Source organism: Elephas maximus, chromosome 1, assembly GCF_024166365.1.
Source record: "Elephas maximus indicus isolate mEleMax1 chromosome 1, mEleMax1 primary haplotype, whole genome shotgun sequence".
NCBI classification, from domain to species: Eukaryota; Metazoa; Chordata; class Mammalia; order Proboscidea; family Elephantidae; genus Elephas; species Elephas maximus.
In genome coordinates, this window is record NC_064819.1 from 122961691 (window position 1) to 122981232 (window position 19542).

General features: G+C 36.3%; 1 protein-coding gene across 2 annotated transcripts in view; it reads right to left on the bottom strand.

Moving 5' to 3' along the window:
• Nucleotides 1-201: 201 nt before the first annotated feature.
• RAB23 (RAB23, member RAS oncogene family) overlaps nucleotides 202-19542 on the bottom strand; it is a 31187-nt gene continuing 11846 nt past the window's right edge. For both annotated transcript variants that reach the window (XM_049894915.1, XM_049894908.1), the window contains exons 2-7: nucleotides 18306-18527; nucleotides 16894-16979; nucleotides 9510-9666; nucleotides 7441-7523; nucleotides 6320-6412; nucleotides 202-3731 (exon numbers count right to left, since the gene is read on the bottom strand). In XM_049894915.1, the coding sequence (XP_049750872.1) occupies nucleotides 3592-3731; nucleotides 6320-6412; nucleotides 7441-7523; nucleotides 9510-9666; nucleotides 16894-16979; nucleotides 18306-18460 (714 nt within the window). In that variant the 5' untranslated portion in view covers nucleotides 18461-18527 and the 3' untranslated portion in view covers nucleotides 202-3591. The remainder of the gene's footprint in view (nucleotides 3732-6319; nucleotides 6413-7440; nucleotides 7524-9509; nucleotides 9667-16893; nucleotides 16980-18305; nucleotides 18528-19542) is intronic.

Sequence of the window (19542 nt, forward strand, 5' to 3'; positions counted from 1 at the left end):
ATCACCATGAGTTGGAGTCGACTTGACGGCAACTGATTTTTTATCTGAAATAGGAAATATTTTTTGGTTGTTTTGATTTTTAAAGACATAGATAGCATTATACCTTTTACTATTTTGTAATATACTCAAGATACACATCACACATCACACAAAATTCTTGCTTTGAAATGTATTTATTTTTTGATTGTTAGAATTTATCTTTCATGAAATTTTTATCAAGTAGTATACTTTAAATTTGAGGGCATAATGCAACCTAATAATATATACAAGTGGTTTTCCATTCAAATTTACAAAAACATTATTTTAATAGTAACAAAAATATAGAAGGGGTTCAGTTTTCCTTTTAATCCAACATTTTTATTTTTAAAAGACCGTTTTCCAACATCCTACTATAGATATTTCAACAGAGAGAAGAAAAGGAGCACTACCTAATAAAGGTTAGAGCCAAAGCAGCCAGTTACCCGAGAGTTTGGTGACTAGACCAGAGTCCACTGTGGTTTTGAGTATCTTCTGTTAGCAAATAAATTCACTGGTATGACAGACAGGCTTACATGTTTTAGAGGTGAAAACCTAGAGTGATAATAGTACATACGATATTCGTAACAGTTGAAGATGACTAAATCTACCTGGTCATTAGATGAGTGTGCAGTGTGTGACAAGCCACAGAACATTTTTACCCTGTCAGTTCATGCTGGTTTCAGAGAAACAGATATCCTAATAACATATTAATGGCAGCATTTCCGCAGGTTACCAGTAATGATTTCAAAGATTTTGAAAAGGATGCTAACAGTTAACAATCTCTGGCTTTGAAGTAGTACACTTAAAGCTGGGACATTAAGTCCTAAGGCCAATTCACCATTCTAAGATCTTCAGAAAAGATCCCAGTCCCTAAAAAGTCACAGGCACATGAATCCACTTCAGTGAGAGTTCTTTCTAAGCACTGCACTGCCAACGTCTGAAACAACCTTCCAACTTCATTCCACAGTGTGGGATGCTGTTCACCCCCTTTTTTGGTAGCACAGTATTAGTTTTACTTTATTTTGAAAAAGTATATGTGTGCTATTGACTTTGGGCAGATAAAAAGGAAACCATTTAACCTGATGTTATTTAACAATATTGCCATATCTGGGCTATTCTGTATGCTATTTAATCTGACAGGCAGAGACTGAACAAGGAAAAGGAAACCTGAGGAACTTATATATGGCAGCTACTCCACAGCTATGTATCTGTATGCTATAAATTAGCCATAATTTTAAAAAGCAGATTAGAGCACAAATGAACAATAATCTGGAATCTCAGACAGGCTTTTTCTTTAGTATCCATATTTCATTAGGAATTAATCATAAAGTTATTTAAAAGAACTAAGGGTCTCAGAAAAAAAATTAATGTCAATTTTGAGGGTTTCAGAATAAATTAAATTTAACAATATCACTTAGGGCCAATTTTCTGGCCTACTTAATTATTTAACATGACTAATTATAATTATGGGTAGGTTTACAACAGTGCAAATGAAAAACTCCAATGTGTAACAAAGGTCTCTTCAGTTCTCATACAAAGAAAAAAAGGACAAAGTACATAAAATCATATTACAAACATTAGGAGAACTGCAACCATCATCAGAGACTACACTTTTATGTAGAAAAGTAACAAACTTTTACCCATGCACATTAAACTGCTATATGATACAGAACTACAAAATATTATATGAGTGATTTTGCTGCTAATAAAGACCATAAGACTATTTGCCACAAAATGTATTCTGTGCAAAAATTAAAAAGACTTTCAAAAGAGTAGAAGAGGAAAGATGAATCACTAGCAGGTACCCATTGTTAGGAACGGAGTTTTTCCAAAACCTAGCCCACTGCCAGCAATGGGAACGGTGACAACTGGTGACACAAAAATAAACACTTTATATTACTTTGAAATAGATAATGCCAAATTATTTCAATTATTATGAAAAGCACACATTCACTCCTGACCACTTAACAAGGATGCCCCCAAAATTCTATCATGTTCTCGGCGTTAACCTGGGCAGGGGGATGAGGGTGGTGTGGATGGAAGACTTAAAAACAAGATAAAACACACAAGTGGAATACATAAAACATATATTTAGTACAAATAATGAAAAGTTATTTCATGACATGTATTTTCCAAGAAAAGTTATTTTTCTGTATTGCAAAAACCAGCTATACCGAAAAGGACTGTTTCTAGTTTAAAAATAAAGCCACTGATGAATGACAGTCTTAACAGAATTCATGCAACTATCTCAGTTGGAAAGCTACTGTCCCAAGTCACATAATTTATACTCTGATACATGATTACATACTAAAATCATTTCTTAGAAGAAATTATTTTGTATTTCGTGTTGACAGAGCTCTTGAGAAAGTGCTATACAAACCTAAAGTTATAGAAATTTTTAAGGGATATTCTGAAAATACCATTTAAAAATGTGTAAACAAAGGGATGCTTTAGAGTTGCAGGGCATTATAAAATTCATAATTTGGATTAGGACAAAAGACCATCTCTTGTGTATTTTTAAAAATCGTTAGTGTTAATTTTTAAAGTTCGAAACTGGGTTCTCAGCAGCAAAAGGTGCGAGATGCACCACTGCACTTCCCAGGACTAGTGAGTAACCGCAGAGGTGTTGTGCATCTTCCTAGGGCCTTGGTGAGACCTGCGACAGCACGAAGCCACCACCTTATGGGTGGACATGTGAAAAAGCTAGCTTAGGGTCTGCAACAATCTCACCTGGGAGATGCTCTAGCATGAAAAAGTTTATATTCCCCTTTACCCTGTCAGAGAGGAAAACTGCTTTTCAAAGGTATTATAAACAATATAAATTACGATGGTAAAGCACTGTAAAATTTAAGTATGATATTTTTGGCACAAAGTACTTTTTAAATCCAAGCTCATTTTGCAAAATATATGTCTGGAATTTCTCATTTGAAAATAAAGACTTTTAACACACAACGTGTAGTTTTACAAATGGATTCACTGGAATCTAAGTTTCCTTACTGCACGTACCTCCAGTCTGCTTCAGTGCCAGAAACCTGCATGCACACTCCCACACTCTACGTTCACTATACAGATATTGCACAGGTAACATCGCCGAAATACACACTAATGGAGTCTGGCGAGATTTAGGATTTACTTTTCAATATTTTTTTTTAGTAAGTATTCAGATTCAGTACTGTTTTCCAGAAAAGCTAGATGATCAATTTCAGAAAAAGAATCCTTGTTATCTTTCCTTGATTTCATAAAATTAAGATTTGTACCAATATATTTATGTTTTCCAGCATTACAAAATTCAGCAAAACCTGTTTTTGACCTCTTATAGCATTCCTCAAAAACAGGAAAAGCTTCGTCTAATGAAAAAACTTAAAATGAGTCCACAGGGCAGTAATTTTTCCACCAGAGGTCTCACTCTACATTCTGAAAAGCACTGCAAGGGCAATATTTAATTAAGTCTATCAACTTTCAGAGAGCCACTGGGTGAAAAGTCTGCTAAAATACTTGCAACGTACCATGACAGCTGGATGTACTTCCCACTGAATTGCACAATATAATTCAATCTTTCCCCCTAAAAATGTTTTAGGGTATGCTACAGCTGCTAAAAGGATTTCTGTTTTTCTTGGTCCTCTGTTTGTTCGGTCTAAGATTGATGACATCTCCACCATTAAGGGTACTTGAATTCTGACCTGAGTGACTTCCACCAGATGTGTTAAAGACACCTGTATAAATTGAGGGAAACAGAGAGATCGACACTTATACATCTCAGGGTTGCATCTAGCCTCACAGTAAAATCAGTAATGAAATTTCAAGTATGTTACAATTTTAAGCTTTTGTTTTCATTTCATTTATTTTTAATAGCTAAAACACATGGTCCAAGCCTCCTTGAAAGTCTCCCTAACACCCTAACGCCCTGGCTACCAGCTCCACTCCCCTAAGGCAGGCATGTTATTAGTTTTCCAGTGTATCCATCCAGGACTATTTTATGCATACACAGGCAGATATATTCTTTTCTTCCTCCCTTTTCTACCCAACTGGTGGCATATTTTATACACTGTTCTGCATCTTTTCACTAATAATAAATTTTAGAAATTTTCAATCAGTAAATGCAATAATTTTAATAGCTTCACATAATATAATTTCCTCAAGAATACACGACTTAATATCATCAATGGTATTTGTGAGATTTTATACCAAAAACATTGTAAAAGCTGGTAGTAATAAAGGATTTTCCTATTGAGGCCAAAACAAAAGCAAAAAAGTGTTCTACGGATAATTACAGTGATGAGGAGAGCAAAGGGATGAACCACAGAAAAACTTTTCAGAATTTTAGTTTCCATTTTGAACTGGGATGGTCACGAAATGTAACCTTCAATTTCTGAACTATTTAATACCCATGATACACAAAACTCTGGGCCAGACGCTATCAGAGATACAAAGATGACCAAGACAAATTCCTGCCTATAAGAAGTTTACCATCTATCAAGTAAGAGACATACAAATAAGTGATGCTAGAAGACATACGCTAAGCATCATAAAAGTGACACAAGATCTCATAGACAGTTCAAAGGAAGGACCAATTACAGCTAATACGTAAGAAAGGAAAAACTACACGAAAAAGATAGAACTGGATACCTGACAATGCTCTGGACTTAGATCTGTTCTTTTAGGAGAAAAGCAGGGAGATTGTGGCTCCCCTCAAAGAGACAGCTAAGAGAGCTTTCCAGACAGAAGTTGGAAAAGGAAGGTCCTTCTCAACGGAAAAACCAAAGTGAGCAAAGGTGAACAAGTGGGAAAGCGCTGAGCATGCTTAGGACAGAGCAAGCCCTCTGGGGGAGCTGGTAAACGTGGCACAGACAGAACGTGGAGTAGTGGGGCATGAGGCTGCACAGCTGGGCTAGACGAAACTGTCTTTAAATGTCAGAGTGAAGAGCCTGTGTTTAATTTGTTCCATAATAAAAATCATGGAAGCCCTGGTGGCGTAGTGGTTAAGTGCTATGGCTGCTAACCAAAGGGTCGGCAGTTTGAATCTGCCAGGCGCTCATGGAAACTCTATGGGGCAGTTCTATTCTGTCCTGTAGGGTCGCTATGAGTTGGAATCGACTTGACGGCACTGGGTTTGGTTTGGTTTAATGAAAATCAAAGGGTTTTAATCAGTAGATTGGAAGAAGACAAGGCCTAAACTTACTGCAATTGCCTTATCTTAATTTACAAAGCATTTGAGGTGTGACAGTAGGAATATATACAATAAAAATGGCAAAATAAGAAAAGCCAGAAAAAAGGGAAAATGTAAATTACAACCAGTCATGAAAATGATGTTTATATTTATGTGTATGTAGTGAGAGGGTGGAGAGAATACAGATATGAAGTCCTTATGAGACTCCACAACTGCTTCAGAACCAGCAAACTTGGCTTTCATCCTCCTGGAAGCCAAACCAAAAAGGGAAACATGCTCAGTTAGTCCTTATTGTTAAAGAGAAGACAACCTATCTGTTCTTCAGGCAGTGCTAAACTTTTCTCTCTTTTTTTATTGTGGTGAAAATACATACACCAAAACGCGTGCCAACACAACAACTGCCACATTCACAATTCCCTGACATTGATTACATTTTTCACATTGTACCACCATCATCACTATCCTTTTCCAAGATATTCCGCCACTGTTAACACAAACTCATTGCCCCTCAAAGAAAAACTTCCCCTTCCCCCTCCTGCCCCTGGTGACCACTAATAATCTATAGTTTGTATATATTTATTTCATATAGTGAGATCATACAGTACTTGTCCTTTTTCAGGAATGCTACACATTTAGCATTAAAAAAATTCAGTAACAGGTAATGAGAAAGATGAAAGGAACAGGAAAAGGTATGAGACAGCACGAGTATAAAGTCAGAAAAACAAATATTGTAAGTCCCTTTTATATAATAGACTTTTATAAAAAAAAATCTTTAATCTCTCTGGTATCTAAGATATTAAATGGACTTAGAAAATTCAATAGTAAAAAATCTTTTTAACTCAACGTTCTAAAGAAAAGATCTGATACTCTCAAGTTTAATAACCACTGATCTAATTAATACTTTCTCATCACATTTCTTAAAGAAATGAGCATATTATAAAAAAAAAGGTAAATATAGTATAATAATAATAATAATACAATCCCACCCACTGCCGTCGAGTCGATTCCGACTCATTGCGACCCTATAGGACAGAGTAATACAATATAATAATAAAATATAATACACAACAATTCCAATTTGTTGGAAAACAAATTTACCAGGTAAACACAGGCTATAATTTCCTGGGTACTTACCAATTTTGTTACTACTTGAATGCCTTAGTTCTGGATCTTCAACAATTTGTTGTTTGAGTTTCTGAAGATATTTTTCAGCCAAATATTTAAAAACTAGAATAAAAAAACAAGCCCCCCAGGTCAATATAATTTATGCATGTAAAATCTGTTATTTCACATCACTTATTATGATATTTCAAGGTGCAATGGTTAAGCACTCAGCTGCTAACCAGAAAGCTGGCAGTTTGAACCCATGCAGTGGCTCCAGGGGAAAAAGACCTGCCGATCTGCTCCCGTAAAGATTACAGCCAAGAAAACCCTATGTGGCAATTTCACTCTGTCACGAGGTTACTAGGAGTCAAAATAGACTCAATGGCACCTAACGACAACAATTACAATATTTACACTTAATGAACAAATTTAAATTCGAGTTAGAAGCATACAATCTAGTTAGAAGTTCAACTCTTGAAAATGATTTGACGAATACCTAAGAAGAACAATGGTGATATCAGTAAATGTACAGTGGTCTTTTATTAGTACCAAAACGGAAGAACACTTGTTTTCACTGGCTCTTTAGTTCTAAGTCCCTGGATAGTGATTAAGATTCAGTGATCCCAGAGCAAGTCTTGAAAAGATGTCAACTTCCTTCAGGTGAAAAAAAATAAGCAGCATAAAGACTTGTGCAACAAACAAGTTTCGATCTAATAAAATAAGTGGCAATTTTGAAAAAAAAAAAAAAGTATTATCTTTCTCTAATCTCACTTTCTTAAATGAATATTATTAAACAAACTACGGTTATCAATACCTAATAGAATATCTACTACCCTGGTGTTCTAAAACAATTGACCAATTTGAAATAGAGAAGATTAAAAGAAAAAGGTATGCATTAAAAACACACACTATACATGCATTCACACATATATACCTTAGATTTTTAAAGATATTAAAAGAAACAAAAAACCATTAGGTAAAATTTTGATGTAGAGAGTAATAAGCATTTATGCCTCTAAATCATACTTAATAATAGGTGACAAAGAGAAAATTTTGTTCTCATACAAATAAAATTTCTAAATAATACAATAAAAAAGTATTTGATTAAAGCAAACATCCTGCTGCAATAATGTATTTAAAAGGCAATTTACCTTCATTTACATTTAGATCCTCTTTCACTGATGTTCTGTAGAATCTTAACTTTAACCTTTTTGCCAGTGCCTCAGCTTCCTCACTGCAGAACAATTCAGAAAAGAAAATGCTTATAGAGGTCACTCTGATAGCTTGTTTGAAAAAAATCACTGTTATTACATTTACTGAATACAGTGGTGGCAGGGAGGGGGTTTGAGAATCAGACCTTCCAGAAATTTTCCTTATTTCTTTTTAAAGAAGCTTAATATTGATGCCCAGTTAAATAAAAGCAGCTGAAAGCTATGTCTCACTCAGTGCTTGCATAAGATTTAGTCTTTACTCCTCTAGGAGGATCAACACCAACCGTTATATTTATAAACAGAACACATTTCTATAAAATCACTAATCTCCATGGTTAAATATCACTTTTCCTTATATAATACTTTAATCAACTCTCTCTTCTGTTTTTAATATCGTTTGGATTTAATTACACTCTGAAAATCTTATATTGAAATACTTATTTTACTCTAACCTGCCCTGAAAGCATTTTCTTGTCAAAAGCCAAAATCAGTATATTAGTATTGTGTCTATAAATGTGGACTCCTAATTTTAGTTTTATTAGGACTGTAGTAGCCATGGAGCCCTGGTGGCACAGTGGTTAAGAGCTATGGCTGCTAGCCAAAAGTTCAGCAGTTGGAATCCACCAGCTGCTCCTTGGAAACCCTATGGGGAAGTTCTACTCCTCTGTCCTACAGGGCTGCTATAAGTCGGAATCCACTTGACAACAACGCGTTTGGTTTTGGTTCTGGTAATTGCCATGCTCCAAAATGACTCCCAGTGATCCCCACTTCCTGGTATTCATGAGCTTGTGCAGTCCCCTCCCACGGTATATCAAGGATGGCCTGTGTGACCAGTAACACACAGTAGAAGTGATGGTATGTGACGTCTAGGCTAGGCCATTAAAGATATTGTGGCTTTCGCCTTGCTCTCTCTAGGATCACCTGCTCTGAAGGAAGCCAGCTGTCATGGTTGTGAGAACACTCAAGCAGCCCTAAAGAGAGGCCCATGTGGCAAGGAACTATTCCTGCCAATAGCCAGGTGGGTGAGGCATCTTGGAAGTGGATCCTCCAGCCCCACTCAAGCCTCTACAGGACTGCAGCCCCAGCCAACATCCTAATGGAAATTTCATGAAAAACCCTGAACCAAAATCACCCAGCTAAGCCACTCTCAAAATTCCTGACCTGTGGAAACTGTGAAATAATAAATGTTTGACGTTTAAGCCACTAAATTTTGGGATGGTTTGTTATATAGCCGTAGAAAATGAATAAAAGGACACATAACAAAAAAATAATAATAAGGTAAAAGCCAAGCACATATTTTCAAAGCCAGCAAAAACATCAGTGATGCAACGAGTAAATATTTATAGGACAGAAATTATCTGGATGCTAAACTCTATTTGGAGTCCCTTGGTGGTGCAAATGGTTAACATGCTTGGCTGCTAACTGAAAGGCTAGAGGTTTGAATCTACTCAGAGGCACCCAGGAAGAAAGGCCTAGCAATCTTCTTCCTCCCAAAATCAGTCATTGAAAACCCTATGGAGCACAATTCTGTTGACACACATAGGGCCACCATGAGTCAGAACTGACTTAGTGGCATCTGGTTAAACTCTGTTCTCAAATTTCAGCATAAGAATTCTGAATATACAGAACAATACGAATCTGCACCTTTTATCTATTTAAATTCATCAATGTAGGACAACTACTTTCTTTAGATATGAAAACATCTAGGACGTTTTTCTTAACATTCTTACTATATCTAGATTTAACAGTGAAGAATTGGATTTATGGTGCAAGAACCTGAGATTGGAATCCTAAAAGGAACTTCAAACTTTATTCCTTTAATTTTCTCTACTTATAACTCAGTATGAATTTTTTTAACCCCAAAAAATCACACAGAATAGCCTGCTGAAATTTTAAGTATAAGGCAGTCTTTATAAAAACCTTTGCTAAGTTTTATGTCTATGTAACAATTAAAAAATGTTTCAACTTTTGTGGAATTACTGCCCCCTCCAAAAATGTAGTCATCTTACTTCTTTATACAAGAATCATCCAAGAGATCAATCTTGTTTTGTACAAGTACAGTTGGTATATCTCCTACTTCAGCTACTACTTTTTCTCTCCAACTGGGAATTGCTTCAAAAGATTCCCTGTCTGTGGTAGAAAATACAAGCACACAAGCCTGGGCTCCTGCAAGATCACAAAATAAAATGGTTATTTACAATAATGAAACAATCCTATGGGAGGTGTCAGCAGCTTTTATCTATTCTATTTAAAACAGAGTGTGTAAGTATATAAAGCAAATAAATGTTGATCCAATTTTGTAACAGTCTGCTTATTTTTCAACATGTAAACTCCATTTTCTAATTCAAAGAACCAATTTTTATTCAGTGCAGTGGTTCTCAAACCTGTACAAGTATCAAAATCAAACACATTCGTTTTAGAGCACCACAAAACATGGACATGTTTATTTGCATTATAAGAGCTAGAGAGAATGTTACAGAGTAAACAAGAATGATAGGCTGTTGTAAAGTTCTTCCTGTTAATATTTGTCATTTGTGCCTTAATTTCTTTCAATTTAAGAAAAATGAGAAAAAAATATTTTTATTCTGTTGACTTTTTAAAAACTTGCATTATTTTATTTTAGCAACAAAATATCAATGATGCTAAGGAACAGAGTTTGAGAACCAGTGCCAAGGGTAAAACATATGCTATATATATTTATATATACATATGTAAAATAGAGCAAATAAGACCTTAATTTAGTTTTTATTCTGTTTAGCTGCACAATTCCCATACCAGATTCACTGACAATATTTTAATGATCAAATTAGATGGGTAATAGCCAAGACTAAAAATAAGCAGCAACCTTCTGGAAGAAGCTGTTTTTATAACTGAAGCTGTTGGTTCAGGCAGCATGGTGACAGAAGCACGTGTTTACACAACAAGAGAAAAGCATCCCAGGGGTCGGGAGGATTTCCTGAAATCAAGCATGTTTTCTTACAGTTACTCCTTCCTTCCATATCCCTCTGGTAAAAGAGATTCTTACTAAGTCTCAAGACACATCTAGGCTACCTAAGACACTCTAAGGCCAAAAAAGGGTTATACAGCACCCAAGGGAAAACTGCAGAGTGAAAAAGCATGTAATGAGAGCAAAACAGCAGTTTTTTTACACTAAATAATAAATTAATTATACCAAGTTCAGAGACAGAGACCCAAACACACAGGCCCTGAGACTGTTTCAGAATTTAAGGACAAAAAAAGTGAAAAGACCATATTCATACATTGATAAATAAATTTATATTTATTTGAATTATAATATTTACTATATGTAATAATACAAATAATAAAATATTATTTAATCCATTAAATTATTAACATTTAAAATTATTTACCTAAGAAACTGTTCCTCCTTTATGTAAAATCCTACTTGTTAGCCTTGAACCTAGAATTTTTAATCTGGCCAATTATCATTTAAATTTGAGTGCATAATAGGATATTTTCAGGTATACAAGGTCTCAGATACTTAAGCAAAATAAAAACCCTCTTAGAGAAAGTATATAATGAAAAAGAGAAAAAAATCAAGTCCCAAAGATACGGGGGATGATTAACTTAGAAAAGCTCAACGTTGTTTAAAAAATCAAGGACCAATGGATAAAGAAGTAGGCTGTTTAAAACATCCCCAAAACTAAAAGTTTAGTGGGGAATAGGGTGGGATGAGAGCCAAAGAAAGTGTGAATGTGCTAAAGTGCTTGTCTGATTAGGAAGAAGGTGTAACAGTTACCCGTTTAAGAAATCAAGGGAGGTAAACCCAAATAGGAGTAAGAGCCCCTGTGGCCTTGCCACACCCCCCTCAGTGCCCCCTGGGTTTCAGAGCAGCTGTGGAGGACAGTTCCCACCGCAAGCATGTGCTGGAGGTGGCTGTTTTTCTGCCGTTTCAGAAGGATGCCTGGCTGAGGTGCATCTTCAAAGCACAGAGGAACTGCTATTAGGTTCAATAGGGCACTTACAGGGTGATGGGAGCCTGGCATAAAGGAAGATGGAGGTGGAATGCTTAATTCCCATGGGCTACAAAAGGTCAAAGCACCTGCCAAAAAAGAGTATATGATTTCTCAGAAGTCCCCAAGAATGGGAAACTCCAAGGCAGTTAACTAGAGAAAAAACAGCTTTCAACACCTGCCATCTAGCGGGCTCTAACATCAGACAACAGTAACACCTACCACAATGCTCCTGTCCCCCAATTCCCTCTTCTCCTGGGCCTGACCTAAAAGAAGGAAGAAACCTCTCTAGCAAGCTAGGAAGAAGAGTAGGGAAAGAAGCAACCACACATCCCCTCCCAGGACCAAAGGCACCAGTATCCCCAGACCAGGTGCTAAAAGCTCCAGAAGGGATAGGAGATTAAATACGAAATTATGTGTGGAGTTTCAATTATCACACAAGATGGGCCATTCTAACTACCAAATTGAGATTATATTTATGGCTAGAAGTAACTATGAGACAGCTGAGAAACATTACTTGAGAAAACTCAGAAAAGACATGAGCTGAGGGGAGTTTTCATTTAGGTTCAAGGAAAGCACTTCTCCCTCCTCCTACAGTCTAATAAAATTTAAAGAGGTGGTAAAAGACAGAAAAAAAAAAAAAAAAAAAGCTGCATTTTGGTAACAACTTCATGAGCTGTCACTGTTCAACATATCAATTACTATAAATATTCTTAATTTTAAAATAAGGCTATTTATTATCCTTTTTCTTTCTTTGAACTTAAGCTCTCTGTACCAGTCATCTTTAGAAAGTTAATAATGTTTTCAATTTCTCGTTGCACTCGGTTGGGCCTGTCTTATACTCCTGATATCTAAATGAAGCTAGTGTTTTCTATTCATCTGTTTTACAAAGACCTTTGTTGTCCCACTATTCAAGCTTCCTTCAATACCATCTACTCTAAGATGATACCATTGGAAAGGTCACTTCATCATTATAGATTACAGTAAACTGCCCATAAATGAATCACCACTAAGAGTTAACAAATGACCCCACTTATCCAAACATCAGGAATATACAGATCCCAGTCAATTTTTGGTGTCAATTATAAGATCACCAATAGCAAATATTGAGTCCTAATAAATTAGAGGAAACCCTGGTAGTGTAGCGGTTAAGTGCTACGGCTGCTAACCAAAGGGCCGGCAGTTCAAATCTGCCAGGCGCTCCTTGGAAACTCTATGGGGCAGTTCTACTCTGTCCTATAGGGTTGCTATGAGTCGGAATCGACTCGACAGCCCTGGGTTTGGTTTTTTTCCGGCTTACAAAGACATAGCCCAACCTATCTTTTTTCCTTACTAAAAGAACATACATTCCAGGCAAAGAATTTCAAAACCAGAGCTAGGTAAAAAGAAAATACTGAAAATCATTGTACTACTTTCAGTGTTTTGTTTTTTCTCGTGTCTGGAGGGCAGCGGGTAATAACCCCATTAAAAAAACACAAAGGCTCTTTACTGAAGAATAAAATTGTACGTTTAAGGACCCTGCTAATCAACGCTGTCAATGCTGATGAAACCCACAATTTGATAAAAATACCATTTACTCTAAGGAGAGCTTTGGGGAAGTAAGACCGTAACTCCCAATCTCACACCATTATCCAGAACCAAACTGGAGTCAAGGCCCAGAAGAGAACAATATACAAAGCAATTGTGGATGGGAAGCCTTTAATGACACAGTAAACAGAGAAAGCAGTAAGTAGTTGCATTATTAGGATGACAACTGAGAGGTGTACCACTCCTGATTTCTCAAGGGAGCAAAACATTTTCTTAGAGCAGGCAGTGGTTTAGTTTCCTTGGCACCAATTTGGAAACGCCACATCGTCGTTCACTGACATGTCAGTGTAATTATGTTTTTATTAGGCCTCAGCTGCCATTACTATAATAAATCTGTATTTTCTAAAGTGGAAAAAACAAGTTACATATTCAAAAGCTGCTTGGATTTACCCCCTCAATTATATATATTTTATATAATAGAAGTAAATTTATAGACACCCTAGAGTAGCAAGCAACTCAAAATAAAGTCAGAGGTAAATCCTGTCTAAAGTTAGAAAACTGTGTTTATATGAAACTGTATCGCAAAATTTATTAGCACTATCAACTAGAACTTTCGTACATATATTTCTTCAAGAAAACCATGCTGGTACACTGCTATTTCAATATACCTAATCTATTTTCAAGGACTACTTCTCAGGTAATCCAGGATGCACTCATATACACTCCCTCCTCATGGTGTGGGAAGAATTTAAGACTTCCATAAAGAAGCCAGGAGAATTTTCATCGTACGTAACTTTTATTTCAATTTCATTAAGCAGTATCTTCTAAGGTTTAGGAAACCCTGTTGGCGTAGTGGTTAAGTGCTACGGCTGCTAAGCAAAGGGTCAGCAGTTCGAATATGCCAGGCGCTCCTTGGAAACTCTATGGGGCAGTTCTACTCTGTCCTATAGGGTTGCTATGAGTTGGGATCGACTTGATGGCAGTGGGTTGTTTGTTGTATTGTTCTAAAGTTTAAAGAGGCTCTGAACAAATAATTCATTGCTGCTTCCATATTATCGAGTCTTCAAGACTGTTTAACATTCAACTACTATTACTCTATTTACTAAGATAGAATGTATTTTAAGCATTATGGTATTAAATAGCAGATGAGAAAAAGAGAGATTTAAGATGCATAAACAGCATCTTTAAGGAAACTTCTCAGATATATTTCTGAAAAATATTAATGCATGATACAAGCCAAATCAGAGATGGAGCAAGGTTGGAAAAGCCTATTATGTACCTAGAATATGAGATATCAATACCCAATACACATTTGTTAAATGAAACTTCAAATCTTGAGGAGTAGACATAGGGCATCTACAAACAAGATGGTTAGGATCCTATTGTCTTGGGGATTCCAGTCCAGAGATTAAATGCCTATTTTCATCTCAAACATTAAATGAAATAATTTATATTTATAAACGTATATACCCTTCTCATCTGTAACTTAGGATCACAGTATAAAGTTGATACATCTGATAAGTAAAACGAAGCCGTGGGATGTACCAAGGAGAATCTCATGTTAAAAAAAAAAAAAAAGGTACTATTCCCTAAGGGCAACTGAGTTCACTTCAGCCACTGTGCATTATGCAAGGTGCTGTATGGAGACAAGTCTGTTAAAACCAAATAAACCAAACTAGTTGCCATCGAGTCGATTCCAACTCCTAGTGACCCTATAGGACAGAGTAGAACTGCCTTATCAGGTTTCCAAGGCTGTAAATCTTTAGAGAAGCAGACTGCCATCTCTCTCCCACGGAGCGGCTGGTAGGTTCTACCTGCCGATCTTTCTATCTTTCAGTTAACGGCAGTGTGCTTAGCCACTGTGCCACCAGGGCTCCCTCCGTCTGTTAGGAAAGATAAATACTCAAACGCTACATAGTGTGGTAAATGCAATTAAGCTACAGAAGTAGCTCAAAAGAAAGTACGCTTTCTCAGGGGTGGAGGTTACAGAAGATATTAACAAGATTTCCAAATTAAGTTAGACTCTAAAGCAGGTTGGTAGGTAAATTCAGTGGGACAAGAAAGCATTTGAAGTATCTATAGCATGTGCACATTGTATAGTGTATATGGGAAATAAAGAATTTAGGGATTTGTCAAGAGTAAAGTGCAAGTGAGGAATCAGCAGGAGATGAGGGTAGATGGTCGAGGAGAAATACAATTGCAGAGCCCTGTGTATGCAGTGCTACATGCCTGAACTTCTAGCAGGAAAAAGTTACTTAAGGGTTTTAACCCAGAGAGTGGCATGATAAGATCCTGGGTTTATAAGATCAGTCCATGGAGCAGCAGCAGCACCACCTGGAACCTTGTTAGAAATGCAGTCTCAGGCCCTACCCCAACCTACTAAAAAATCAGAAGCTGCATTTTAATAAAATGTCTGTGTAATTCATATGTAACTGAAGTTTGAGAAGCACTGGCCTAGAAAACAAAATATCTCAAGGAAGACAAAGGAGTCAGCTGTGTCAAATGGGCTGAGAGATGGAATAAGATGAGGAAGCAGAAGAGATAAATTGGAGGTCACTGGTGACCTTGATAAGAGCACTTTCAGCGGAATGGTGGGGAACAAAACGCCTAATGGAAGAGTTTGAAGAAAGAATGAGAGGTGTGAGGATGCAAACAGCAAGCATAAACAACTCTAAGAAGTTTTGTTAAGAAGGGAAGCAAAGCAATGGGGCAGTACTGGAAACAGATGTGGGTCAAGGGAAGGAAGACTTCTTTTTCAAGATAAGCGAGAGTAAGGCAAGTTTCTACACCAAAGTTCTTCATGCCAACGAAGAAAAAGACAAAAAGGAAAGTGATGGACCATAGCAACCTGGGTGGCGGGGGGGGTGGGGGGGGCGGTGGATAAGTGGGAGATAAAGTCTCATGACTTGGGTTTTCAAGGTGCTGAGGTTTTTCAAGTAGGGAGGAAGAAGAATGGTTTGGAAGCAGCACTGAGAAAAAAAGACAATCCTGTCAAACAACCTTCAGGTCTAGAAGAATGTGAGAATGTGGATAAGAAGTGGGTCGCAGGAGAAGCAGCATCTTTAAATCAAGTTTTAGTTAGAGCGAGAACGTGAAAAGTTCAGAGGAGTAGGGATGAAACAAAGGTGATAATCTGTTCCTTTTTATCTCTCACAGTATCTGGAAAATACAGAGTACTAAATTCTTGTCAGTATGAATTACCAGTTAATGGTCACTTGGCATCAACAGGTTATAATCCTACACGCTACTAGATGAAGCTTTACGTTATTTTGCTCTCTCATTATAACCACCATTGGCAGTGAGTTGGAGAAAAACTAAAAATCATGCTTTAAATTCCAAAAGAAAATGACATAATCTTATAGGACAATGTTAATGGAAACTTTAAGATCCATTTAGCAATTCAAGCTTTTCTTAAGGAATTTAACCACACGTTAGAGCCTTAAAGCCTGTAATTGTGGCTCCTTCCTCTCACATCTTATACGACCTCTGACACCAATGAGTGCTAAAAAGGCTTTACATTGGATTTCATGTGTCACAACACAATGCCACCTTATCTGTAGGGGTTTCATCTTTCATATGTTAGTTTCTACTCTCGGATATTAATTTCTTTGGGAAAAATATGTGGTCAGAGTAGGTGTTTAAAAGATTCTGACTGATTTTATCTACAGATGCCTATATGACTCATATAATTCTAAAGGCAGAGACAAACTGTCTATAGTACAAAGTATTATTTGCCACTCAACAAGTTTTTTAAAAGAATAACAATTTAGGTTTTTAAAAATACTTTGAAATTATTTTAACTATTCTTAAGGAGACCTTACGTGAGAAACAATGTTCTTTGTTTAGCAAAAAGAACATGCCTAAACAAACAAAAATAAATCCCACAATTTACCTCGATAGTAGGCCTTTGTTATTGCATCAAATTCCTCTTGACCTGCTGTATCCCATAACATTAGCCTGACATCTTCGTCATTAACTCTGAAACAAGAGAGGAGTTTATTTCATACGTAAAGGAAAATGTTTTTAGTAATACAGCTCCGTGTATGTTTTTATTTTTCAAATGTGAAGGTATTAAAACTACATTGTTGGTTTCACCTGGGAAAAAGTCAGAGTATTTTCAAATGTTGAGACTACTGCCAACAGTGAAAGTAAAGGGCAAGAGACAAAGCTATAACTTTACAAATGAGTTTGATTTACCTGTCATGTTTTTTTCTTTGACAACAGTCACAGACAGTGCTGGCTCTAAGACTAGTAGTGTTGGAAAAGGAGAATTCCCTTAGGTCAGGGTTTGCTTTCTTCTCGCTACACCATTCTAATGGGTTCTGGTCCCCTAGTGATAGAATAAGAAGGAGAAGGGAAAGAAGCAGCTTACCTGCTTGGTTGCCCTTTAACTCAAATATTAAAATATTAATTTGGCTTCAGGTAACGAGTACAAAAAATAAGCATCATCAAAATTTAAAATATACTCTATGGAAGGAAGCAAATACGGAAGTATTTTTAAAAACGAGGGTAAAAGGATACAAATTAGAAATTCAACAGTCTTAAAACCAATGAGCACAATTACCTTCGATGCTAATATGTCTGGGCAAGTAGGTCAGATTTATTTAATGTTTATTTCTGTAACATGTTCTAGTTTGTCTTCTACAATCTTAAACATCTTTAAACGTTTGTAGGACTGATGACAAAAATTGCTACTTTGATATATTTTAGAATCCAATTGGGTTTCCTGAAGAAAGATTTCCTTTTCATAGTATTTAATCCTTTTAAAATCTGTGTTCTCAGATTTCTTTAAATTAAGTAAAAACAAATTGTTAACTCTCTAACTTCTATACAGTCTTGCCCCGTTTGAGAGAGAATGGGACGGAAGAAGCATTCTAAACAAAAAGATCCCTTAATGTAAGAGATAAAAACTTCATTCTGAGAGGCAGGTAACTTTCCTTCCAAATGGAATAGGGGATGGAAATCTCACTAGAGTCAAACATTAGTTTGTGTTTAAGAAGTGCTCAAGATTCCACCAACAAATATACAACAGATGTAAGATAGGATAAAAAAGGAGAGTTGGGAAGTAGCAAGAAAAATAGAAATGAGAGTGGAAAAAAGACAAAAAAATAAAAATAAAAAAGACAGAAAGAAGGATAAATAGATACATGAGAATGAGCAATTAAAAACCACCAAATGTCTCATGAGTCATTGCCACTAGCTGCCTACCCTTGGACTGTGTGTTGTAATTAGTATTATTCCAGTCAAAACCTTGGACATAATTCACAAATCAAAACTAAAGGGACAAAACGGCCAAGTACATACTGGATTTGTCGCTCCAAAAAATCAACTCCAATGGTTTTCTTGTAGTCTTTTGTAAAAATGCCTTTGCAGTATCGTTGTATCATACTTGATTTTCCAACTGCTCCATTCCCTACAACCACCATCTTGATGGCCACTTCCATATCTTCCTCCAACATTTTTAGAGTTGAAAAGGAGTTTCTGTACCAGCTCTAATTCCAGATGATTAGATCTTCTCTCTCAAATCTGTGGTTTAAAATGAAATTATTTTTTAATGACATGAAAATTATACAAATAAGCTATAATTATTTTATCAAAAAATAATCATATTGCAGGATAAGAATTTATTTCCATAATGGAGGTCCCCTTTACCCCCTTTTAGATGATATTATGTTCTTTGAAAGGAGGGACAAGAACACCATTCATTTTCTAATCCTTACCATTAACAGCGTCTGTGATTCAGGCATCAATAAATGCCTAAATCTGCATACTTCTTCCTTTCATAAAGACGAAGACTATGGACTTTGGAGTTGAGGCCTGATTTAAAGCTGCCAGTTACTAGTTCTGTATTCTTAGTCAAGTTACTGCTTAACCTCTTCAAGCTTCAGTTTCTTGGGGGTTAATATCTACCTCACAGGACTGCTGATCAGTGACACACAGAAAGCACACAGAATAAGCATTCAAAAAATAATAGTTTTATACAACATAATAAATCCCCCATAGTGTACCAACCAAATGGGTAACAACTAAAAAAAATCTGAGGAAACTGCTTTTTAATCTTGCCCAGCCCAATGCCGTCGAGTCAATTCCAACTCATTGCGACCCTATAGGACAGAGTAGAACTTACAGGTAATAATTAACGTCCCTAGAAAAGCACCCCAAAGGAAGATTTTGTGTAATAATATATAAATACCTTATATATTTAAACACACGCCTTCTTTAGTTGCAGACTAACTAGTTATACTCGCTCATATGATGAAAAGCGGACACCGTGGTGGCATAGTGCTTAAGAGCTACGGATACTAACCAAAAGGTCGGCAGCTCAAATCTACCAGGCATTCCTTGGAAACCCTATGGGACAGTTCTGCTCTGTTCTAGGGTTGTTGCTATGAGTCAGAATCAACTTGATAGCAATGGGTTTGGTTTCTGGTATGATAAAACGTAAAAGAATGTGTACTGTTTGCATTTTTGGCTAAAGAGAATACAAAGTCAATTTCTTCACATTTCTTCTTAAACTTACTAGTTATGATCCATCCCACTT